At 38.3% G+C, this 25,952-nt stretch overlaps 1 protein-coding gene across 2 annotated transcripts in view; it reads left to right on the top strand.

The window, feature by feature from the left end:
- The first annotated feature begins 297 nt into the window (after positions 1-297).
- The window catches only part of ptpn11b (protein tyrosine phosphatase non-receptor type 11b), a 36,165-nt gene continuing 10,510 nt past the window's right edge, over positions 298-25,952 (top strand). Inside the window, exons 1-6 of one of the 2 annotated variants that reach the window (XM_080899330.1) lie at positions 298-429; positions 14,843-14,965; positions 21,454-21,648; positions 23,835-24,027; positions 24,248-24,364; positions 24,538-24,651. In XM_080899330.1, coding sequence (XP_080755456.1) covers positions 416-429; positions 14,843-14,965; positions 21,454-21,648; positions 23,835-24,027; positions 24,248-24,364; positions 24,538-24,651 — 756 coding nt within the window. In that variant the 5' untranslated portion in view covers positions 298-415. Of the gene's footprint in view, positions 430-14,842; positions 14,966-21,453; positions 21,649-23,834; positions 24,028-24,244; positions 24,365-24,537; positions 24,652-25,952 lie in introns of both variants that reach the window. The other variant, XM_080899329.1, reaches the window with a different exon arrangement.

The raw sequence follows: 25,952 nt of genomic DNA, 5'->3' as shown, positions 1-25,952 counted from the left end.
GTTTGGTGTGCACCACATTTACACAGGTTTCTACATCTACTCCCCCAAAAGAAACACCTACAAACCAGTGTCGGAATTAGTTTGCAGAAATAATAAAATAAATAAATCATTTGATTTTTTTTTAACAAGAGAAGTGGAAGCTTGAAATCTCAGTTTTTTAAGGCGAAATAAAATTGCAATTCAAAAGTAATATACGTTCAAGAGCCAGACATAAAAATGAATCCGCTCCGGGTTTCCCTTTTACGCCCCCGTCCCTTAAATGAGGCCTTTGTTTTGAAGGTAAAAACCGGAAGGCGTGTCGGTAGTTATGTGTAGCCCAGCACGCAGGTTCAACACATCCTCTCAGTGTTCACAACAACTCCGCGGAGCCAGAAGGGGAACGTTTGAGGGCACTTGACAGCTTTCAGAGACTGCTATGACATCTCGCAGGTGAGCTGGAGTTTGCTTTTTAAACTGTCACTAATCCCACTGTAATATTTCACAGCCCGCGCGAGCCTGCGCGAGCCTTCTCAGATTATCACTGCACGAGCGGTCAGCGATAGAGAGACAGCCAGCTCGAGAGCAGGGCGCCTAAACTTTTTTCCCCCCCGTACCACAGACCCCGTTATTACTTGAAGCCTCGCCTTTCCAACTATATACAAAGAAACTATTATAGGCTTGTGTTTTAAATGTGAGTTTTCTCTGAGATATAAGACCGATTTTACTGCTCTAACCCGCCTGGAAATGCTTAAATGTTTAAAAGAAATTGGAAATTATATCAAATTTCGTGACCTGCTACAGTTAAATAACGCTCCTAAGCCTGGACCTCACTGTTTCCAGGCTGTTATAGTAATTCACATTTTCATTTTGTTTTTAGAACTACAATTTTTTTCCCCATTTGTTTCCGAGAAAGCAAATCCTTATTATAATAATAATAATAATGGATTGGATTTATATAGCGCTTTTCAAGGCACCCAAAGCGCTTTACAATTCCACTATTCATTCACTCTCACATTCACACACTGGTGGAGGCAGCTATCTCTTTATTGCACACACTTGGTAATAACTGGCAGTTCAGACTGAGGAAGAATAAGTGAACTTTTGTTTTAAGAGTTTCTCTAAAAGCTACATGGAGTCAGGTAATCTAATTAATAAGATTGGAAGTGCCAGTTGTGCTAGAGGTGTCCTTTCCTATAAATACAGGCATGGAAGGTGTGCAGTTCTTGTGAAACACTCTCATAGGATTGTAGAAAAGATTCACAAAGCTGAAAAAGGCTAAATATGTTTCTAAAGATCTGGGTGTTGTTCAGTCCACAATAAGACAAATTGGCTTCACACATATAGGAAATTGTTGCTATACTCCCTCAGAGTTGGTACCGTGCAAAGATCACAATGTGCCATCCTGACAGAAGTGGAAAAGGTAACGATATAAGACGACAGCAAATGGGAGTTTGGGTTAAAACATAGAGAGATACCAGTAAGGAAACTGCTCATCAAAATGCTGTGTCTAAACTTTGAAGGAAAAAAAAGAACTAACAAAAGGTTAAGTTTTGCCAGCTGTGATTACTAAGTGGATTTAATAATGTGTACGTGAATTGTACACGTGTGTTGTTAGTTTACTGACAGTATTTGTCTGTAACGATCTTTGCGACTTTTATAGTCTAATCTGTTTGATGGGGACAGGATTGCCTGCTTTCCATGAATTAATACTGAGGCAGACATGTCACAAAAAAACCCCCTTGGGCTGGATAATATGGATCACATGTACATCTGTGGACTAGTAATGATTTGTAGATCCTCCTGAATGATTTCTCTGGCTTGAGACGGGAAGATTTAAGTACTGCAGCAGGCAGGCTGTACTAAGGGCTATAAAAACAAATGGGTTTATTGTATGCAAAGTGTTAGATTTGCTCATGGATGATCCTCTCCAGTTTCTTCTTATGGTTTTTTTGAGGCATTTCACATACTATCGAGAAATTAATCTATTATAAGAGACTTGAGATGGGGAAACAGCTTTTCTATACAAGGTGACTGCTGACATTTTTGTTTTTCCCCTCGTTTGCCCATGATGGCTGTTGTGGAATCAAGAAAATGCCATGTTGGCAGCTAGATTTTACTGTTGATACTGATAGGTTGGATCATGTTAAATTGGTGGCAGACTTTCAAAATGAAGAAAATGTATTTACACTTGAAAGATTCCACGTTCGAGACTATGAGGAGACACAAACCCAGTCTTGGGAAGGCATGAGTTAGTGTATTACTAGCACCGGTCCCAAACCCGGAGAGATGGGAGGGTTGTGTTGGAAAGGGCATCTGGCAGAAAATCTGTGCTAACATGCAGATCCATCCGCTGTGGCGACCTCTTGGGAAATGAGGGAACAGCCAGCTCCTTCATTTGTACAGCACTTTTCTAAGCTGCAAACACAAAGTGCTGTCCATAGGCAGCATAACGGTAAGAAACAACCATCAGTGAAATAAAAGAAAAAACACGAGCAATATGCAAGTACACAATTAAGCATATAAAATAACTTTACAAAACATCCAAAAGGCAGAATAATAAATAAAAAAAGAAACTAAAAATTATGGGTGTATTGTGGAAACAGAAAACTTGTTGTCAAACAAGAAGGCAAGTGTGTTTAAAAACTGTCTTAAGATAGGACTTCAAAGCAGAAACTCTTTCGGCAGATTGAGTACTAACTGGAAGACTGCATTAAAGTGGAGGTGCCAGTACAACAAACACTGTGTCACCCTTTGACCTTAATGTGGACTCTGGAACGGCTAGCAGAACTAGCCCAGCAGATCTAAGAGGCTTTTTTTTGGATAGTAAGGAATTAAGAGTTCATTACTGTACTCTGGCATCGGGCCATGGAAAGCCTTATAGGTCATGAGTAGCCTTTTAAAAGAAACTGGTAAGCAGGAAGTTACAACTGGTTTTCTTCAGAAGTCTGGCTGAACAGCTTGAAGCTGAGTTACACAGGTTTTCAGGTAGAAAAGCATGAATAATTTTCTACGCCACTACAAGATAAATTTGCTCTGATCTGTGGAAACATGCTTGAGTTAAAGCTGTGCACAGTTTGCCTTTTCATTGTTTGGCCAACCGTCTAATGCTTTGTTTCATATTAACTCATGTTTCATACTGCTACTATATGCTTCAGTATATATTATTTACTAGCCATTACAGTTGAACTTTTGCTTAAATAAAATATGGCGGTGGTGATGTTGCAGCACCTGCATCCCTTGCACTTGTAGTTCTAGTTAGACCTTGGTATGAGAATATACACACCGTGCACAGTTTTGTTTATAATAGTGCGGTGTTTGTCTCAGCTTTGCATAAGCAGTTGAGTAAAATTGAAATCTATGGTAAACTTGGAAAAGTTTGGAAAAAAACTGTTGCGGTCATGTTGGCGAGTCCATTCAGTTTGATGTCCCCCCCTCGTTATTTATTTGGTTTTGAATAAACACATAAAGAGCTTAACCAAACAACGTGTGCGCACATGGAGACTTAAAGTAGATGAACCACGTCTGCAAGTTAAAATAGAACCAAAAGACAAGTAATAGTTTGGTAACTCACTTTAAAATTTAACTCTTATCCCAAACACTGAATATGCTTCGGATTACTGGATTAAATTAGTTTTGGATAGATTGTGTCTAGTGATGCTCTAGAATTTCAGTAGTGCTAGCCAGTTAATTTCTTCAGTCAACACGGGTGGGGAAAAAATGCTGTCGTTTCTGTTTTTAGGCTCAAGTTCATTATTTTTCATGCAGCCAAGTTCTTGCATTTTTACAGACATTAGCAAAAATCATAATGAACAATTGTTAGTTAGCGGACACTAGCAGCAACTAAGTCCAATTTCTCTAGAGGTCAATGCCACCAGGCTAAGAGGAAGGAGAAGAAAGCACTGAGCACTGAGGTTAAAGCGGTTTTTATCTCTGCCAGTTTCTATGCCTTGCCGCTGGTTGTCCTACATACACTGCAAAAACTCAGAATCTTAGCAAGTCTTATTTCTAGTCAAAATAAACTCATCACACTTAAAACAAGACAAAATCAACTGAAGAGTAACATCTCAGTAAGATACATTAACTTGTTTTTAGACAGTGGATCTTGAAACTAGAAAATTTTCACTTGTTCCATTGGCAGATTTTTTTCACTTAATACAAGATATTTTTGCCTGAAATAAGAGAAAAATCTGCCAGTGGAACAGTGAAAAATTTATAGTTTCAAGATCTACTGTCTAAAAACAAGTTAATATATCTTACTGGGATGTTACCCTTTAGTTCATTTTGTCTTGTGATAAGATTATTTTGACTAGAAACAAGACTAATATACTTGCTAAGATTCTGAGTTTTTGCAGTGTATGACTGCTGCTCCGCAGCTCTGTTCTGAACTTCCTGAGCTGAAATACCACAGGGGAACAATACTACAATACGTGCCATCTAACCAACCCACTCTGTTGTTGATGATATTACTCCGACACCCCATATCAGGAAGGGTTTTAGTTCATAATAATATTGTGGCGGTCCGGAGTTTCCATGTATTTTGTTATTATTTCACTGCAGGTCTGTGGCGGTTAAATCATAGAGGAACGATCTGTACTGTCCCTCATTGTGACTGTACCATAAATTTAACAATCATAAGGCATTGTAATGAGTTCAGCATAACTGTGGGCCCAGAGAAAGATGTAATGATGAATCACTTTACATCGCACTTCCATTTCTGTTTTGCCAGTTGCGTCTGTGTTGCAAACTCTTTCCACTATTGGAAACCACCTCTGCCCCTCTTTTGTTTATGGAACAGACCTCGTCTGTCACTGAAACTCATTTGACCAGCTGAGAACAGTGAGTCAGTTTTTTCGATAAGCCGACAGGAAAACAACAGCCCATGTGGAGGAATAAGATAGCACTGCCAACATTTCCATGAGTGCTCTGAACACACTTTTTTTTTTTTCTTCTTTAAAACCAGATACATGCTTTTATTTTATTCATTTATTCAGGCGCAAAACAATGCTAATAGACTACACTAGACAAAACATTACATGCCTGCGGTCTTTGAATCCCACATTTAAGGGTAACCTGCTTAAAAAGCAGAAGGGACATGTTTTTTGTTTTTTTTTTTTGTTTTTTGTTTTTTAGGTAAATGCTAAATATTTGATGTCTAACGTATCAGAGCCTCATTCCTCCCAGACTCATAGTTGTGCAAATCCGAGCTCAGCTTTGATCAGGTTAATACCACCGCTACCACTTCTCTCTGTAGATAGCAGACTTTGAATATTAGTCACGCTTATCTCATGATTCAGTTAAAAAGTGCTTTCTCTGGTAAAAGGTAAGCTGGAGAAGATTAGTTAGTGACTCCCCTCTGACTAATATTAACCATCTAACTATAACGTTTCACACTGACACTGTAGCAAACTGGGGATTTGATAGAAAGATAAATCCCACATGTCTGTTCATTGCTGTCGTGTTAGCTATGCTTGTCTTAATTTGGACAGATTTCAATCTGAGCATATCAACCAGTTACCAATTTTCTTATCAGCCAAGTGATCCTGCAGTCTGTTAGACATGTAGAACATTAGCAAATGTGGATTAAAACATGCAGAAAGTCGTGTGTGCAATATGAATCTATGTAGTGTTAACCGCCAACCTATTTCAAGCTTACAGGTCTTAAACATGAATTACATTTAAACTAGCATTCCCTGGGTTTTGCATAGTAAAATGAGGTGCAGTAAATCTTAGCAAAGTATCAACACAGGCTGCATTTGCATTAAATGATAAGCTTGTGATTGATAACATTTTCCTCTGGAATAAATGCCTAAAGCAAGCCAGTGAGCAGTACCTTATAAACTGTTAAGCCCCTTTAAATTTGTTTGCTTTTATTGTAGCGTGAGAGAGAATATCTCATAAACCATTTTATATTACCATTTTGTTATTTAAAGATAAAAAGCGAGGCATTTAGAATTGCTTTTTCTACATATTTTTTGCCGTTCACAGTAACAAATCTGGCATTTAGTGATTATAGTAATTGCCTTCCATATCTGCTTCTGTGATTTCTATATGGTTTAAAAAAGAGGCTTGCATATGTCTGTGGAAAAAAACACAAGTTATTGATTAACCACTAATGTTTGGTGCTTTTACCGAGAGCTTCCCAAGTCCTATTTAGTTGATGTAAAACTCTATCCCCTGTGCTACAGTATAACTTGTTTTTGCGTGCTTAGAGAATTATGATTGCCCTCAGTTATTTTTAACAGTTTTGCTTATCACAACAGGCAATTTTGTAATCAGTGAGTTATGTTTTGGCTTGTATGTGTAAGTAACGTTGCTGTTTTGTTTTTTTCATTCATACGTGGGCACAGTTTTTCTTATTCTGCATTTTCTACTACATTGAAAGGACTTGTTCTACACAGAAGGGAATTATTGAAGTGGGTTTTTCACCTCATGTAAATACTCCAGATCATCAGCAGGGCTAAAAATAACTGCAGTGTTACCAAAATCCACACCCCAGGCTTGTCTGTGACCAATATAGTCCTAGCAGAGGCTTTCATGCTGCACTGTGGCTACTAAGTATATCACCTTTTTGTCAGCAGGCCTAGACAGGCATGCTTTAAATAGCCTATATTGAACATGAGACATTATGTAAGAGGATAGAGTGGTGGCTGGATGCACACTAGGCTTGTTTCCCCACAAGCTGCCCAAGGCTTAACCTGCAGCTCCCAGCTGCCCCCGTCTCTCCCACAGTACCACCACTTTTTACCTCTACTTTCCTGTCGACATCTCGTCAGATATATACCAGACTATTTGAAATCTCATTCTCATTGTGTTGTATCTCCTCTCCTCACTGCCCAAGGCCAGATGCAGGGAAATGGGGCGTCTGGTGGTTGTCAAAGGCAATCCTATTCTTGGAAAGCCCTGAGTCACTCCTGTAGTCATGAACGAGGCTGGTAGAGAATATGGATAAGGCTTTATAGACGCGGCATGCTGTTGAGTTTGCTTTCAAGACTTTTCAGAATTCACTCCTATATAAATTCATCTTAAACAACATAATTTTGGGGACATTGTTTTTCATTAGTAGGGGAGTTGCTTTGAAGTAGTCTCTTGAGTTTAGATGTGTGCTGTACTACTGTAACAATGTGGCCATTACATACTTTTTTCTTTTCTTTTTTTAAAGCAGGGACTTAACATTGTATAAAGATGAACATTTTTAATTGTCAGTTTTAAAGTGGCCCTTGGAAAGATATTTACAATTTGACATACTTCTGGTATGTAAGAAGCTGTGATCAGGAGATAATTTTGCACTTTATTGCGCATTATTCTGCTAGTGTGTCTGTAATTTAATGCTTTCATTTGTACATTTTAAATCTTCAAACTTAACATGAATCTATGGGCATCAGAAGAAAAGTAGTACTAGGATCTCATGAGATAAATTGGGCAGCTTTGAATCTCAATGGTTTTCTACTAGACTACCTAACCCCTAAAATGGTGTGTAGTTTTTGCACACACATTTATAGCTCTGACTGCATATCCCACATACACTGTGAACAGAGCAAAGTATGAATTTGTCTTTGGGATGATATTTACAAACTCCCAAAACAGCTTATGTGGTTACAGGTGCTTTGTTTTATTAGTCACTCTTTAGGTGGTTATTTGTTTAACCCCAAGTAGTTTGCATTCATAATAGTATTTGCAGATACTAGACTGATAATAATTAAAGTAGATTTAGTCAGATTATACAGGTCCTTTCAGATTGTTGTACAATCTAAAATTCACTGTAAGGTAGTTAAGAGTTGAACTGCAGCTTTTGTTCTCTGCATTTATTTTCTAACTCATGTGTAAAGCTTCCTGACCCACCCATGTGAAATTAATAGGCTAATGGCATACTGCTGAATTGGCTGGATTGAGGGCTTTAGCTTGGCGATGACTAACTATGATCTGGTGTAACTACGGCATGTTTAATCTCCAGGCACAGGCAACACAGCTGTTGTATTTAGCCTCAGACAAGATGGTGAGGACCCCGTAGCCAGAGAAGGCTCTATTAGCTTTAGGATCAGAGTGAACTCTAGCGTGAGACCCTCTGACCTCTGAGGGTACAACTGGGGCACAGAAAGTGAGACTGAAGGGAGAACGGCAGATGGTGGTTTACCAGTCAGCTAGGGCTGCCACAAACGATTATTTTGATAGTCGACTAGTCACCGATTATTTTTGCGATTAGTCGACTAATCAGATCATCATCCATTAGACGTAAAACTACAGCTTATTGCACCAGCAGCATCTGCTCTTATATAACTATCATTAGCTTACAGCTTTAAGTGTTTAAGGTCTGTGCTAACTAAAAATAAAGACAAGATGATAGTTTATTAAATTTTAATGAAATTTGCAGATTGTTTCGGTGAAGTTTAATAAACTCCTTGCTATCTAAAATATAACAGGACACTGGAGTATATTCTGGAGCATCTCACACTTCTGATAATCAGCAGTCTGCTTGACGTTTATTCAGCTGTGTAAAAACTATAACTTTAATCTCAGACAAACTGATTTACTCAGGAACAAATAAAATACTAAAAAAAAAAAGCCAAACAATAACATTTTAAGTTATCTAAGTGACTCATATTTAACCTGAGTAGCGAAAGACGGCGGTGGGTTTGAAAACGATTTGCGGAGAGTCCGGTGTTCTCACGGCACTAGTGAGCCTAGCCCCCGGCTCGCTAACGAGCTAGTGGGTAACAGATGTCTTCGAAAACGTCGGAGCGCTTTTGAAAATATGTGGTGTCCTGATAAACTGAGCAGATATTTGAGGTTTACACAGCTACATTCTCGCCTGAAAATATGTTAAACGTTTATTTTGTGACCCAGAAAGAATAATAAGAGTAACATTAAAACTAACTAGCTGCCGCCATTGTTGGAAACTGCGCTGGGCCGCGCTATGAATTCTGGGACACAGCTTCTTCTTCTTCTTCGGGGTTTAACGGTAGCTGACATCCTTGTACATGCAATGCTGCCATCTTCTGTTTCAGTCCGTTATTACACTCTTAAATCCTGCCACTTATTCCTGCGTCTTTTGTGATCGTACAAAGTTTCAAACGACGCGTCGACTATTAAATCAGTCGTCGACGATTTTGATAGTCGACGTAATCGTGACTAGTCGACAAATCGTGGCAGCCCTACAGTCAGCTAGTGCCTGTCACGTTCATCTAAGGTGGCAAAGGAGGGAAGAGGGGGTGGGGACGTGGGGCTGCTGATAGCACTGACGGGTGCTGGTATCAGGCCCGCTCATGCTCATCCAAATCCCAGATTAAAGCCCCCCTCCCCCTTGTCTACTCTTCCTCTTGCACATTATCTCTCTCACTCTCTCTCTCACACACTCTTACAAAGCACCCCCTCCACTTCTGTCGTCTCTGTCTCACTCAGTCTAACCCAGTAACACTTTTAACACTTTTTTACACCCTTCCCGCTTTCGTCTCTATATCTCCTTCTCTCCCTCCCACCCTCCCTTGTGTAACAGTGCCCAGTGCTGGATTACTAAGCTCTGAGGCTGCTGAAGCAAGGGGCTGTGGCAAGCTTCGACCACAATGGTGAGGTAGGGCAGAAATGATCCCATTCAGCTTGTCTTGTATTATTTATTTTTTGTTTTCAATAGGAATGTCCCTAACCCTGCTTTAGCACATCCTCTTCCTTTTAATAATGCCTTTATATCTATAGTTTTTATTAATTAAATGCATTGAAGAAAGAATTTAAGTATAACATGGAAACTTGAAAGCATGTGGAGACCTGGCAGTTAATAACTTTTTTTTTTAATGTGTGCATACAAATGCAATATTGCCTTGACATAACTGATGCAATGTGTCAATGTGAAGTTAAGAGGTTAGAAGTACACTCTAGTTGTTACAAATGTTGTTGAATTGTTTGTGTCTTGGGTTTTTGTATTGTTTTTGGGTTTTTTTTGTATTAGCACAGAGGGGGAGGTGCACTCTTGCCTCTGTAAACCTGGCACAGTGAACAGTCTGCTGTAATTGCTTCTGTTGTTAGCGATATTTGGTCCAGCCCATTTCTATTGTTGTGATAACTTGTGGAGTTGCAGACATGCTCTGATGGATTAGAAATGGATTAATGACATAAGGTATTTGTGTCCCACTGATTTTATTTTCAGTATAAATCTGCATAGGATTAAAAACAATACCACAAATCTGTCCACCACCCATGACCTGTTATTGGCTCCTCGTTCTAGTAACCTAAAGGCACTGGCCGGCTCTGCTTGTAACTATTCCCATCCCTAAATAAGTAACATGATATGATACAAAAATGTTTGGTTAAATGCTCTTACAAATAATTTACTCTCATGGCAAAAGGAAAATTACCAGCGCACTCAAAAACCACAGGCTTTTAAAAAATTTTTTTTAAAGGAATCTAATTTGTAACAAAATAATGAAAGCTTGAATTACAGATGAAAAATGTACTCCTGCACTTTCTGAAGTTATTATTAAAAATATTTAGCTGTCAAGTGAGTCACACTTACATTTACTTTACATTACCTTACATTACATTTGACGGCCTCCAGCTCCAGCAACTTGGACTCCAGCTGGCCACTGTCGTTCTTGTTCTGCTCTACAGTCTCTGTAGCAATATATAAACCAATTCTCAGCCTGCTGCAGTTGCTGGTTAGCATTGCTCTCTAAGCGGATCCCCAGGGAAGTATAAAGGCTGTTGTCACCAGCTGTAGTTCAGTATGGTGAAGCTGGAGACTAACAGTAGGATGAGAGACTCACTAGAGGGGCAGCTGAATATTCAAAACAAGAGTGGGGGTGGGGGGAATTATCCATTGTATTCTTAGATGGCCAAAGAAATAAAAATAATAAAATCCTAAAATAAGTCACCATACATACTTGCACAGCCTTCCCAAGTAATATTTGTGTGAAAAATACTATATGTGTAGTGAGGTCCCCTGACGCGTTCTCAAAGATGCTGGGAAGAGTCGATCAATCTCAAGACTGGGTGCTGTCTTAACCTTAGCTGTCTTTCCTGCGTGCAACATTTAATCCATATAAATGGGTCATTGCTTTGATTCTGAAAGTATGTTTACTATAGTTGCCTAAATAATTCACAGAGATATAGTTAGTTTTTATATTGTTATTTATATATTTAAAGTTTTAAAAAGTTTAAAAAAGAATCTATTGGACTAATTTCAACCATAACAGTTCAGTGCTGTGTTTTATCATCAGTACCAAAAACATTAAAGAACTTGGTTAATTAGGCCGTCTTTTTGAGGTTTTGTTCTAACAACTTTTTGTTGAATTGAACAGTACATGACAAACATGTATGGAGGAAGGCAAAAATGAAATAGGCTAGATAGGCTCTTTTAGCCTGAAAGTTTGATTATATTTAAAAGGGAATATCATTATTGTGTTGCCCGTAACAGTTTTCCTGTTTATAATATATTTATTTATTTTTTTGCTATCTGGAGACAACATACTCGGCCAGATGAATGTGCTACGTTAAGTATTTCAGATATTACTTTTATCAGTCTCCCACTGCCCTTGAGTCATTTCCTGTCTGTCCATGTTTAATATCCCCAATAGGCTTGCAGAGATATTTAATGCTACAAGGAATGCCTTGTCCAGTTCACCCTCTACTCTTGTACGTATTTATGACAAATCCTCATGTAAACATTTCCAAGTTAGTTGTAAAGTCTCCCCTATGATCTGTCTGCTAGCATGAACGTGTTGTAGTGCTGCTTTGCCCCCTGGTAAAGTTAAAGAGGGAGGCCAGGTTTAGTCTGGGTCAGATGTCTGTCAGATGGCTGGTGTGGTCTGTTAGCTGCAAGTGGTCAGGTTCAGGTCTTGGCTGAGGGTCTCATTTTCACTGGACATGAGTCTCTGTTCACATGAATTCATAAATTTTAGGTTTTTATGTCATACTGGTCTGTTTACATTGAAGACCCCGCCCAACATACACAAGAATAACAACAACAACAAGGTTGTTAGTTTCTGTCATTTATCACGCCCTTACATTTGGCATCATTACCCCTGCACCTGTATTGTCTGCTTCTCACCCCACCTGTCTCTCCCACACTCTTCTCATGTTTCTCCACTGTCAAAGCAGGTCAGGCTACTCTGTGGTGTAGATGCTGTCAGTTTCACTTCGTGACTTAAATAAAAATCAATATCTAAGACTGTGTATAAAAGGAATTTCATCCTTTTAAAATGTATTAAATTTGATACTTTTTTTCTCCTCAAGTTAGTAAAGCCTAAAGCCCCAAGAGCAGGCTTACCTATCCTCGTTACCGTGGTTTCAAGTTATTAAGGAAATTAATAGAAAGCACTGTGTCGCATAACTCGAGCTGAGATTCAGACCCTGCAATAGCAGTGACCACAAAAGTATTCTCATGTGTATTTGCCGCTCTCAGGTGACACAAGATCTGCTGAGCTGACACATGAGTTTTATTTTTATCCTACTGTCATGAGTTTGTGTCATACAGTGTACAAAAACGGCAACGCCTAAATGCTCGCCCGCTGTTAAAGCTTTCAGATATTATCTTCTCAGGAATAATGCAGTTAAATGATTGTCCAATTCATATTCTCTGTGTGCAGTGGGAGTGAAGAGCACTTGGTTTTCAAAGTATTAATATACAACCTTTGGTGTCGTGCCCGGAAGTCTTGGTTATACTGTTGCCAAGTGCTAGATCATGTGCACAATAATGGTAATTTATTCATGTGTATAAATCAGTTTCACTTTATTGTAAGTAACGAGGTCTCTGTTTTGACACTGTTGTTTCTCTTGGAGGACTTGACTCCTGAATGTCTCCTTTGACTATATAGCACTGAAAGATTGTCTGCTGGGACTTGAACTACAGTGCAGAGATTAATATATATTGACAAAGACGTGTGATAGATATCACCATTTTTCAATAATTTTCAAAATCTTGGCTACCTGAAGTCATGTGACACTTTTGTGAAATGCCTTTTTATTTTAGGATTCATACTCATTTTGGAAAGTTGTTTTTTTTTAATATCTAATCCAGATGAGATTGTACCTGTGTGCCAGTTTTCGTTGCTCAACCTCTGATCATGTATTAGTAGTTTGTGGGCTGAGAAATGAATTTCATGTATTATAGGAAGAGAATGACGTTGTTATCAGTGAAGTTTGGAGAGCTTTTACGCTCTTGCCAAATGTGTTGACATTTCTGAAAATGGCACGGTTTTTGGAGCCTGTTTATAAAAGCGATTATGTCACTGAACCACTGCAATTTTTTGTGTCACCCATGATGGACCACAAAGTACTGTTTATTTATTCTATTTCATGTCAGTTTTGTCAGCTCTCTGTACTTTGATACAATAATGCAGTCCTGGATGGCTAGTGGTGCGTTGGATTAGCCGGCAATGGCACACATTAGTTGGGGAGGTTTAACCCAATGATCCCTGCTTAAACATGGGCTCTAAATCCACACAGCTGATATACAGCCATTCACTGGGACATTACGGCACTACCTTCTCACTGCCTCTTTAATACTAATGACACATAAGGAGTTGTATTTTTCATTTGTTTATAAAGTCTGCTTTCCTTAACAAAAAGGTTTGGTGCATCGATCACAACTTTCAGAGGTATTAGATGAAGCGTTATTGAAATGCACAACTGCAAAAGGCTGCAAATGCATTTCTAACAACCGACGTATTAATCACTAAGAAAAAGGCAAACTGTCTACAAGTGGAGAATATTCAGTACGATATCAGAATAAGAAATGTTTGATAGACAAAACCTACAAAGGAAATCACACCTCTAGAAATAAACTGAATTATTTCATACCTTTCTTGGATGTGTTCCATGAACAGATGAGAGAGTTGAAGTTATGCTACACATTAACACTTAAATCTCATCTTAAATGCAAAGCATGATGGAGGAAGCATCATGCTTTGAGGATACTTCAGGGCCTTGTAATCAGCAACAGAACTAGTAATTAAACCGTAAAAGATCTTTTTCTTTTCTTTTCTTTTTTTTTTTCCCCAAGTACACATTGGTTATAAAAGAAGAAAATGTTTGTACTCTTAAGCTTGAACATAACCCAGTTCACATGTTGTGACATAAGCTGAAGAAACATGTTTAATCAAAAATATTCCAGAAATGGTTTCAAAAGCAACAACAGGAAACATCTGATGGTGGTGGTTGTTATTAGTGGGGGTTTTACGAGTCACTAAATTCAAGAGTTTACTTTTTTCCAGTGTGCTCACTGACTGATTACACTGTGAGTTCAAGAAGCATGAAATGTATATTTGTGTTCAGCCAAACTATTTCCATATTGCCACCTAAGGTGAAGCCCACACTACATGTTGTATTCCTGTTAGAAATCAATTCTGCAATCATGGTGAACCCAAAGTGTTCATGATCATTTTTCTTCTAACTGTACCTGAGAAATGGTCGGGATAAATATTTGCCTGTCATGTTTGGCAAGAGAGGAAGTAACATGCAATTATTAGCTTTGGCTTTGCAGAACTGTAAACTTTGGTGTCCTTCCTTTTCAAACCAGAACAGGACATACAGTTTGTATGTATTCATTGACTCATCAAGGAAGAACGTGTACTTTTTAAATAAGGCACACTGTATGCTAGTCCACCAGTGTCATGATAGCAGAAAGCAGTCATATAAAACATAGCTGAATGAATCAATAGAGTTTTTGTACAGTGTTGTATAAACTGTTGTAGGCAAAAGCCAGTTTTACAGTACATCCATTTTGACCACTCTATATAACAGGTCTGTACACCAATGGAGGTAAAGCACTGCAAGTCCATCAACGTTTTTGATGTAAAATACTCGAATATGTATGGCAGTTATATATGCACTGATTAGTCTTTTGTTTTTTGCCATTTCTTTGTGCACAAATATTTAGGTGGTTTCACCCCAACATTACCGGAATCGAGGCAGAGCAGCTCCTGTTGACCCGGGGAGTCCACGGCAGTTTTCTGGCCCGGCCGAGCAAGAGCAACCCAGGGGATTTTACCCTCTCTGTCAGGTAAATGTATCTGTGCTCCCCACTTAACCTCAGTGTTCTCAACAGTACCAAGTTAAATCCTCAAATGCATGGGTCTCCTGTCATATGGACAAGCTACTTGGTTGATTAGAGAGGCAAGTGATTATCTATGGAAAACACTGATTATGGTGTTTGACAGGGGCTAGTGAGGAAATGCACAGTGATTTAAAGGCAATCTAGCCATGTCTAAAAATAACTAAGCCTGTGTGACTACATGATCAAAAATTACACAAACAAACCTCAGGAGTGCAAAGGTAAGGTGCTCGGTTCAGCGAGAATTGTACTGGTCAGTTTTCAGCCTGAGAATAAGACGTAACACTGCACTGGTCTGAAAAATGTAGGATGTTAAATTCTCAGGAGAGACGAGGCTTTTCTGAGAAGAGTCTCAGAAACTGGTGTCTCAGCAAGTGACTCCACATTTCGCCTGTGGGTAGAGAAATTGTATCAAACGGGAGTTGTTTTGCGCAAGTGTTTCTAAGAACATGTTGGATAACACTTTCCATGGTGTGATTTTTGTCAATTTTGACACTACACAACCAGAAAATCTTAATTTTGGACAGCAGGCTTAAATTAAAGTGAGTTAGACAAGCACAGAAAAGTGTTCACTCAAACTTGTCACTCACGCCTTATTTCTCTTAATCTCTTTAAGAACCACTGTGTGTAGTATGTGTGGTGTGGAGTTTCTGGTAAATAAACTGTGCACTACATGCTGTGGTGATTACGGAGAGCAGGAAACAAACTGAGACAGAAGAAGAGAGAGTTTGAAGAGTGGCTCTTCCTTGGCAACGGAAGCTTTTAAGAGATGGATCAGTCGGCCAAGCTCTTGGAAGAAAGCCCAGACGCATTTGTTACTGTGACTGTAGCTGGCAGTGACATTAGGCAAGGGAGAGTGTGTGAGCGAGTAAGAGGGAGAATGAAATGTAGAAAAACAGATGAAAGGGAAACGGGGTAGTTAGACAGGCAGTGGCTTTTAAAAGATGTTAAAGAGTGAGGGGCCTATTAAGGCTTTGACCTTCGCTGCCTGTGGTTTGTGTTTGCGGTGAGGTTGTAGTAAATGTCACACACAGGAAGGTCGGTGGAGTAAGTTGTAGCCGCAGCTTGTGATCTTGACAGACTTAAACACAGATGTATGCACAAAGAGGTCAAGTGGCCAAGCTGCAGAGACTCACCACCTGCTACGGAAGGTAGGTCACTTTGAACTAAGGGCAAGGAAGAGTCTGTGTAACTTCACAATAAAAACACTTGACAATTTAAAAAAGAAAAAAAAAAGCTGCTTGTTTGCCACCTACTGATCTCACTATACTATATGTTGAATGCAATACACAAAACAAAGTATGAAATTGAGTTAATTGTTTCACTTGAAGTTCATCTAAAACATAAAAACATTTTTAAGTAATGCAGAAAATATTAGAAATGGGAATAAAGGTTTATTTTGTGTTTATTACAAAATATGACTGTGCAAGCTTGTGCTAATTTTTAGATGAATCGCACAAAAAACCCCAGAGAGAACCAAATGTAGCTGCCTGGAAAGGCCATAATGACTCATGTCTGATTATCGTAATAGTCAGTCTTGGCATCTATAACTATATGAATATTGAGGTCCATCCCTCCCTCCCTGCTTATCTTTCCCTCCGAACATCATCTCCTCGTTTCTCCCCTTTCTCCCATCTACTCTGTTCCACGAGGTGAACATAAGAAGGAGGGGGTCGGACATAGCCGCTTCTCTGAAGTCTAAAACGCTAATAAGAGCTCTTTGAGGGTTTTGAAAATGTAATCAGCTCAGAGTTTCAGAAAATTCAAAGATGGGGAAAGTTTGCGATGGAAAAAGTTTGGCCTTAATTTATATACGAGGCAAACTTTATAAGGAGAAAAGTCTGGTCAAGTTTTCTCCATCATTTTTCATGCTCTTTATAGCCTCTAAAGAACTCAAGGAGAAATTTTAAGGGCAATCTTAAGAGAGAATTTTTGCAGGGCAGATTACCACAGAGAGCGACTGGATTTTCTTCAAGCCTCTGTGTTATGTAATTCTAGCCTGGGTTTACTCAGATGTGTTTCCACTGCATCCATGCTATTTATAGTCAAGTTCAAGTAGCATTTCACCATTTATTGTTGTGGATACCAATCTGTGAATTTTAACTGCATTTGCAGAAGAAAAATATTCACACTATATTTAGTCAGCATGGGGAAAACGATCTTTTCAGCAGGTCTCTGTACTAATGTTCTTTCTCACTTCATGAGATTGCCTGGTTTAACACCCTCCGTTAATATTGGAGACTTAAAAGTTTGAAAAAGACATGCAGGTCAGCACAGAGAGTGACGCGACAGCCGAGACTGCTGTTGGAGCCGTTTTTAGCATTTCCATATACAATACCATAAGGATGCTGTCTACTCATGAATTATTGATGCTTACTTCCTCAGCTCGTGTTTAGACTTCACCTTCCTAATTGCAGTGGAAGTATAGCTATTGTTTAGTCCAGCGATAGCTGTTATGAACTGCCAGTAGTAGAAATGATTGTTGTCCATATGCTCAAATATTAGAGGTTGTCTTTGAGCTTGGATACCTTTTCCTGCTTATGAAAATGTAGGCTGACAGGCAGGTTTCTCAGTTGTTACAAGTCACTCTGCTATGGTGGGTTTTGTTTTGTTTTGTTTTTTCTCTGTTGGGACAGTCTCGAGATGTAGAAGATGCTTAAATACTGAAATTCTTTTTGGGACATATTTGTTTTTGTCTTTTTTTTCCTTTTTTTTTCTTTTAGAAGTCTGGTTAATAGGGTGTAGTTGTACTGAAAAACACATAAAGAGGAACTGAAGTAGAGGCCAAAACTGTATCAACTTCAGGTTGATAAGTGTACTTTAAAAGAGATTTCTCAGAAGTGTCAGGATCTATTAGTGCAAAAATATTGCTTGGAATAGCTTTAGGGCAAACAAGCAATAATTTATGTCCTAGGCTTTGCAGATGGATAAGTATGTGGTTTTTAAGTAGTCCATTTCTCAGTTGTCTGTGTTTTGTGGACTTCATCTTGTCAGTGTATTAGTTTAGAAAAACTGATTTATATATTATTTATATTTAAAAAAAAAAAAAAAACAACCCTTCACTTTTATGCAGTGGTGTGGCTAGAATATGGAGACTAATACTGCACATGTGCAGTATTGTGATCTGGTAGCAGCTCTGGTTGTTAATAAGCTGCAGTTTAACAATGTGGTGATCAGATGTAGAGGAAGTGCAAATCATGTGTCTTTGTGCTTTCACTTGGGTTCCCTCCATGTAAACCGGCGCATAGCATAATCAAGGGCACTGTCATGTTGCATGCTCTCTGTGTTTTCAGCAAAAGGGGATTCTGGTGCAGCTTAAATGCAATTTTAATCAAGCTTTAAATCAAACTTACTAAATTTTACTGTGACTCACTATGTGTGTGTGTATATATGCTGAGTCGGTGAGTTAAAGATTGTAAAGGTTATGTATTTTGTCATCTGACTAAAAGCTAAATATTCTGTATTTTTGGGATAATTTGGTAAATTGGTCAGTAATGTTTGCTGCTCGGGAGCTTGGATCATGCATAGCGTTGTTTTTGTTGTTGTTACAAATGTTTTTAATCCTTCTTTCCTAGTTTAGTTTTCACTCTGAGCTTAAAAAACAAAACAAATAAACAAAATGAGTTGTGTTACTGCCCGTTTTATATTTGATGTTAGGTTATTAGGTCAGTGGGAAAAAAACAGCAAAAATCACTCATTGAAATTGAGGTGCATTAGTGTACTTCCATGTATGCTATCCTCTCTTTGCATTTTTGCATTGCTCTCCTCACCTTCCATCCGAGACACGAGAAAGCAGGAGCAGAGCATTTAACACGATGAGAAATCGATGCTTCTGATCTGTTCTTTTTAACTGACGTTGCTTTGAGTCATGTGACATGGCTACTTCAACCTTCCATTGTTTTGTTGCAACTTGCTGCTGGATTTCATGATCTGTCACATAAGCTTAACAGTGTTGATGATACATTTACTTTGTTAAATTTGAAGTGCAACACACTGTGAGACTCTGCTGGCATTGAATCTTTTACCATTTTTACCATAACGCTGAAACGTACAGGCATTAAAATCGCAGCGGATCATTTTAAATGACTAATACAGCCTTTACTGAGCAATCCTTTTCTATTTAGAGTCCATCTGTCACACCTCTTGTATACATCACCTGTGATGTATCAAATGGATTGTTCAGTAAGATGCATTTCCAGGTCACAGGTAGGACATGTTGTTGGACACACTGATTTAGCATTTAAATTGGATAATAAACATTTAGTTGGTTTAATTCTCCTTGACTTTTCATTTTGATTTTCCTGCATGCTTGTTTTTGTTTTTAAATATTTTTAAAATAAATAATCATTTCATTTCTTTACATGTAAATGAACCTGATAAAATGAAGATTAAAAACAGTTTTCAGTTGTGTTCAGCAGCAGTAGGAGACTGTCTTTAGAATAGCTGTGCATGATGCGTTGAGGATATGGGCACCAGCTTGCTAGCTTGCACGTAACTGCTGTCTTCTACTGCTGGATCGTTAACCATCCGATGCGTTTTGGAAGTTTTAATCAAATTTCTTATTTGTTCTTCTGCATCAGGATGCGACCTGACATAATTTGCACATTTGCTGATGTACCTAATAATTCATGCTGTATTTGTCAGGTGTTCAGAGTTACTACTTAATGGCAATAAATGTTATGGTTGTGAATGCCAGCAACTGTAATTATGCATGTACTCCTGTCAGAATGGTGACAGTGTTGGTTAATGTGTACTGGAACAGACTGGAGTGATCCAGAAACAAAACAAATTCTGTCCTGATCACTGAAATGACCAAAGCATTTATGACTTATATGGATTTCTTAAACAATGTCAGATTTTGAGAGAAGAGAATGAAAATGTGTTAGGATGCGTTTGCCTCATTACAGAGTTAATGGTGTTAAACTCTTAGAGAACAGGAGGCTTTGGCCGGAGAGTTGAGGAGGGGCCTGTAACGCAGCTATAGACCTGTGGCATCCTGCCAACAGCCACTAATAGAGCCATGAAGCAATTACCAGGACACACTGAGAGAGGGGAGTGGAGGGAAGGATAGATTATGGGACAGATAAATACAAGAATGGAGGATAGGATTAATGATATGTTGAGTGGGAGGATGGAAAGAAAGAAAAAAGGAATGTAAAATTCATTAGCACAACAAAAAAGTGATGGAGGGAAATGGGCTTTGTGCTATTTGATATGACCATTAACTGATAATCATTTTGAAAGAGAGAAGAGACTGCTGCATCTCGACCTGCAGATTAGATAGATGGTCTGTACTGCCTGACTAACTCCCCTGTGGTCCCTAAATCTGGTGGTGGGGGGGGGGGCGTTGTGAGCGTGTGTGTGTGTGTGTGTGTGCGTGCATGTGTGTGTGTTGTCCTACTTAATATGTTTACAAAATGTTTTGTTTCTCTCTTGGGAAAAACTGTTGGACTGAATCACTGTTATGTAAATCTGCTTTACCATTTGCCATCTACAAAGTACATTTATCAGCTGAGGTGTTTTTTTTAGTTTTTTTTTTTTATTTCTTCTTCACTTGCTTTCAGGAAGATGTATTATAGATCAGTACAGCATATGTGTCTGTGTGAGTCAGTGTGCATTCACATTCATATGTACCTATTCAAACCAGCCAGAGGACTTTGAATATGCAAAGTGGTACCAAATGTTTTGTGGCTTATCAGTATTTAAACTTGCCAGCTGCATGCGTTTCGTTCCTGCAATCACAGTACAGCCTTCCTCCAAATGGATATGAAAACTACAGGATTTAACTAAAAAAAAAAAAAGATCATGCTTGCTGAGAAGATAAGTCAAAAATGTTTGATTTGAGATTAAATGCATCAGTTATTTGCAGTTTTGTGGTGTTCCTAGTCTTAATTATCTTGACATGGCTTATCAAAACTGCTTATTGAATTGTATATTTGTCATTTAAAAGCTTTTGCTATATAAAACAACGTGTTTAAGTTTGAAAAAGCCCCAGTTTGGTAAGTGATACAATTGGTAGATAAGTGCAGGAAAATAAAGGAGACAGGTGAAATGATTGCACTCTTTAGATCTTAAAATAGGAACGGCTTACTTGATAAGCTGGACGATTTATAATTTATATGCATTAATGCTTGGGGGAGGGTTTTTTTTTTTTTTGTTTGTTTTTTTTCTTCTTCTTCTTTCTTTCTTCCCCCATCCTCCTCTGACCGTCCTTTTCCCGATGAGCATATACTCTGTATTTGTGTAGGTGGCTGTTTATGTGTTTGGTGCCTACATGTCTGCAGGGGAACCAGTGAAAGGGAAAATTCCACAGAGAAAAAAATACTACTTTGGAGTGAGTCTACTGCTGTTTACAGTCATGATAAATAAATGATAATTGACTGAATTTCCTCTTTTTCTTTTCTTTTTTTTTTTTTTTTTTTTTCTTCTCCCGTCAGGCGTAAGGATGAGGTGACCCACATTAAGATCCAGAACACTGGTGACTACTATGACCTGTATGGAGGCGAGAAGTTCGCCACACTGGCCGAGCTGGTGCAGTATTACACTGAACAACAGGACCTCCTGCGCGAGAGGAATGGTGACGTCATTGAGCTTAAATATCCGCTCAACTGCAAGGACCCCACATCTGAGAGGTGCCAGTGCCAAAAAAGAATGAAATAGCCCTTTATTGTCATTGTACATGTAGAATGCCCACACATGCAGATAAATAATATTTGTACAGAGCTAACACTGTGAGAGAAGAGAGAGAAACTTCTGAGGTCAGCCTGATTACTTTTATTAAGACTTATAACTATATTCCTGGCCACAAACGGTTAACTCTTACTGTTATTGCTTCAGGGTGTTACACTACTGCATCTCATCCTGTCAGGAGAAGCAGTTAAACCACCTGAGAACCACCAGTGCAGTGGTAGAGGTCTATGTCAGTCTGTAGGGGGGGAAAAAACACTGTGGGCAAAACAATCTTTTAGAGTCAGGAGCATTGTTATATTATTTGTTAAGTATTATGTTTTTGACATCTACTTTTCAGTGTAAGATTTACAAGTTGGATAAGAAAGCTGGCAGTGTGGTACAATGAATGAGTACCACACTGTGAATGAGTAGAAATAAAAAGATTAAATATTTAGCTTGATAAGATGTTAAAAGATTAGTATATTGTAAATATATGAAATGTAGTCGTAACTAAATTCAGATATTATGGCTTCAAAACAACCCCTTTCATTCATTGCTACAAGGATGTGTTTTTCATTAATTGCTAATATATGTGGCAATAAATTATTGCAAAGCAAAAACAGAGTCTCAAACAGGGTACTAAATATATATTTTTAAAACAAACAAAAAAAACAACATGGCAAATATCAGGTGACATTAAGTGACTCGTTATAATGATGTCAATTATAATTTGGGCTCAAATCGGCCATTAACTCATTATGTACACAAAAGTGTATAAACATGTTTACACATGCAATACGTCGAGCTAATGCACTACTCTGCACACACCCCAACATTATGCAATTGCACTTCACAGTCACATGTTTAAATGTTACAAATCTTTGAACAAACTAAGTGGGCGATACTGCTGTTTGTTTCGTTTTTTTTTTTTTTGTTTTTTTTTGTTGATACTCACCAGATATACACATCCTTCAGAGCGTGTACACAGGTTGGATGCAGCTTTGCACTTCGTCACACCTACACACCTCCTTTGAAACAGGAGACCTCTGCATCTGTTGTATTAATGCTAGGAATCCATGCATGCACTCACACACTTACGGGAAGCTTTTTAGAAAGCTAGGTGGTCATATTTCTGTAATAATTTGCACAAAAATGATAATCTAATACAGTTTTGTGCTGAGCGGGGCTATTTACTCTCCTTTTTCAGCACATCTGCACATTGCAATATGTATATCTAGATTCTTTTTTAGGTTTTAGAACGACTTGTGATGTATGGTTTTGGTTTATGTGGTTTTTTTCCATTCTACATGCATCTCTTGTCAGAGCTTCCGGCGTGTTCTCGCTCACCACAGGGAAAAAAAAAATGCAGACATGCAAGTTTTTCATCTTAACATCAGTAAGTGAGTGAGGCGGCAGTCATATAAGAGACACTCTCACTCCTGAGTAGGAGTCTACGCTCACTATACATGTATAGACATGCATTATGTTAAAGCCTCAAAGGTACAATATGGAACTTTTCCTTTGAAACAGGAAGCGTATTACTAGTCCTCCCACTCAGTTGGTCAAGTTTTTGGGGTTTTTTTTCGTTTTTTTTTTGTTTTTTGTTTTTTGTTTTCCTTGACTTGTTCTGCCTTACAACATTCACCCAAAGACTGCTTTTAAAGTCTCTATACTAATTGGAGAAAATGATGGTAAACAAAGCCTGACGAATGTTTCAAACCCCCCAAAACTCAAAAATATTAATATGCATTGTGTTCTTGAAAAGGTCTCAACATCCTCAACTTTGTATTTATTGTGTGATGTCCACACAATTAATTTCAGATATTCACCGAAAATATCCAAAATGGGCAGAATTTAGGCGCAGTAGTTAAAAAAATAAAGATAAATTAATAATAGTAATAGCAAAAGGAGAGTAATTAGTTTTGTTTGAATTAAATGAAAACATGTGAATGGTAGTTATAAATGCAGTAATAATGGTCTAGTACCATGAAAACCTGGCAGTCAAACACATGGTCAGGATTTCTGGTTCTCGTGGTGTTCTAGGGTTTACTTTTGAGAAAGCCTCATATTTCACATAACGCCATCTTTTAAGTTTTCAGTCTGCCACTGATCATTGTTTCCAGACTCAAGTTCTCCCACTCTTCTCCAGGTGGTACCACGGGCACCTCTCAGGTCGAGACGCAGAAAAACTGCTCACGGAAAAAGGCAAAGCCGGCAGCTTTCTGGTACGGGAGAGCCAGAGTAAACCGGGAGACTTTGTCCTCTCTGTTCTCACTAATGAGGAGAAACATGACAATGTGGATCGCAAGACCAAGGTCACCCATGTGATGATACACTACCAGGTCAGATATTTAATTCCAGGCCCGCTAAGATCTACTGAATCTTGTAAGGAGGATGTTGGGTAATGTTTGTGGCTTCAGATTGGTGGCTTACAATGCCTACTCATCCTAGTTTAACCTGGGCAGTTTGTATTTTTAAGTAGGTCATGATTTATTTATTTTTTCAAAGAACTCCTCGGGCCAGCTGTGAAGTTGTTGAATTATCGACTTTTGTTTTCAGCAGGACGGCAAGTACGACGTGGGTGGTGGTGAGAGGTTTGACACCCTGGCTGACCTGGTGGAGCACTATAAAAAGAACCCCATGGTGGAAAAAAGTGGCATTGTAGTACACCTCAAACAGGTATGGGAGCATTTGAACAAATGAAAGCATCCAGGCTTTAAAGGCATTAGTTGGGTTCAAATTTTAAGGTTGATGTGAAAAGGTTTCTTGTGTCAAAATAGCTTTCTTTTTTTTTTTCTGGTCTGTTAACTGATCAAATCTTTAATCATCTTGTCCCAACCCGGCAATGACAGCCTTTTAATGCCACGAGGATAAATGCTGCCAACATTGAAAACCGGGTACGAGAGCTCAACAAAGTAGCAGACAATTCTGAGAAACCCAAACAAGGATTCTGGGAAGAATTCGAGGTCTGTACCATTTAAACTTTCACTACCAGAGTCACTCATTCAATTTATATCCTCTATCCTATTAAAATCAATTTAATAACCTGATGAGCTGAGTCATATAGGCTTGACATAACTGGGGGAACTGATTCATGTTATCGTATTGAGTGCCATCTGTAGCCTGTGAGTCCAGCTTTTAACCACTGCAGTATGTTTTAAGAAAGAAGCCTCATTTTTTTTATTCGTATTTCATATATGTGACATGTTACTCATACTATATAAAATACATAAAAAAAATGGTACCCATTTGGCTGCTTGTTGTTGATTTTCATCTGTCATTTATTTGTGCAGACTTACAGCTGTGGGTCTTATTTTTCCTTAGTTATTCATTTCTTTGTCTGTCATGGGAAGTCTAAATGTATTTCAGCTGTCTTAAACTTTGAGTAATAAAACTGGCTGAAGCTTAGCTTATCTTGTGGCATGCATTCATCTTCTTGTTATGTCGTTTTCATGCAACTGACAATTCAATAATGTGAACCATTTCTATTACGTCGGGGTGCAGTAGCTAGTTATCTCATATTTATAAGCCCAGTGCTCGTGCAGGTTTGTCTCGTTATTGGTCAACTGCTTGTGGTGAGACTCGGCTTCCCAGTGAATTAAATAGGTTTTTGGTGTGTAGGTTATTTGGATAAGGAAATTAGGAAAACGATGCAAGAATAATAACTAGTCTACCTGGATTTGTATTCATGGTAGGGCTGCCACAAACTATTATTTTGATAGTCGACTAGTCACCGATTATTTTTGCGATTAGTCGACTAATCATTTCAAACATCCATTGAACGTAAAACGTACAGCTTATTGCACCAGCAGCATCTGCTCTTATATAACTATCATTAGCTTACAGCTTTAAGTGTTTAAGGTCTGTGCTAACTAAAAATAAAGACAAGATAATAGTTTATTAAATTTTAATGAAATTTGCAGATTGTTTCGGTGAAGTTTAATAAACTCCTTGCTATCTAAAATATAACAGGACACTGGAGTATATTCTCGAGCATCTCACACTTCTGATAATCAGTTGTCTGCTTGACGTTTATTCAGCTGTGTAAAAACTATAACTTTAATCTCAGCCAAACCGATTTACTCAGGAACAAATAAAATACTGAAAAAAGCCAAACAATAACATTTTTAAGTTTTCTAAGTGACTTATATATCATGTTTAACCTCCTAAGACCCGAACTCTTCCACTGCATGCATTTTTAATTTCTCTTTGATATTTGGGCATATTGGGGCCCGATAAATGTATAAACAAAGAAAAACCTGATTTT

Source organism: Rhamphochromis sp. 'chilingali' (genome assembly GCF_963969265.1).
Source record: "Rhamphochromis sp. 'chilingali' genome assembly, chromosome: 12".
NCBI lineage: Eukaryota > Metazoa > Chordata > Actinopteri > Cichliformes > Cichlidae > Rhamphochromis > Rhamphochromis sp. 'chilingali'.
This window is presented reverse-complemented; position numbering and strand designations above follow the sequence as displayed.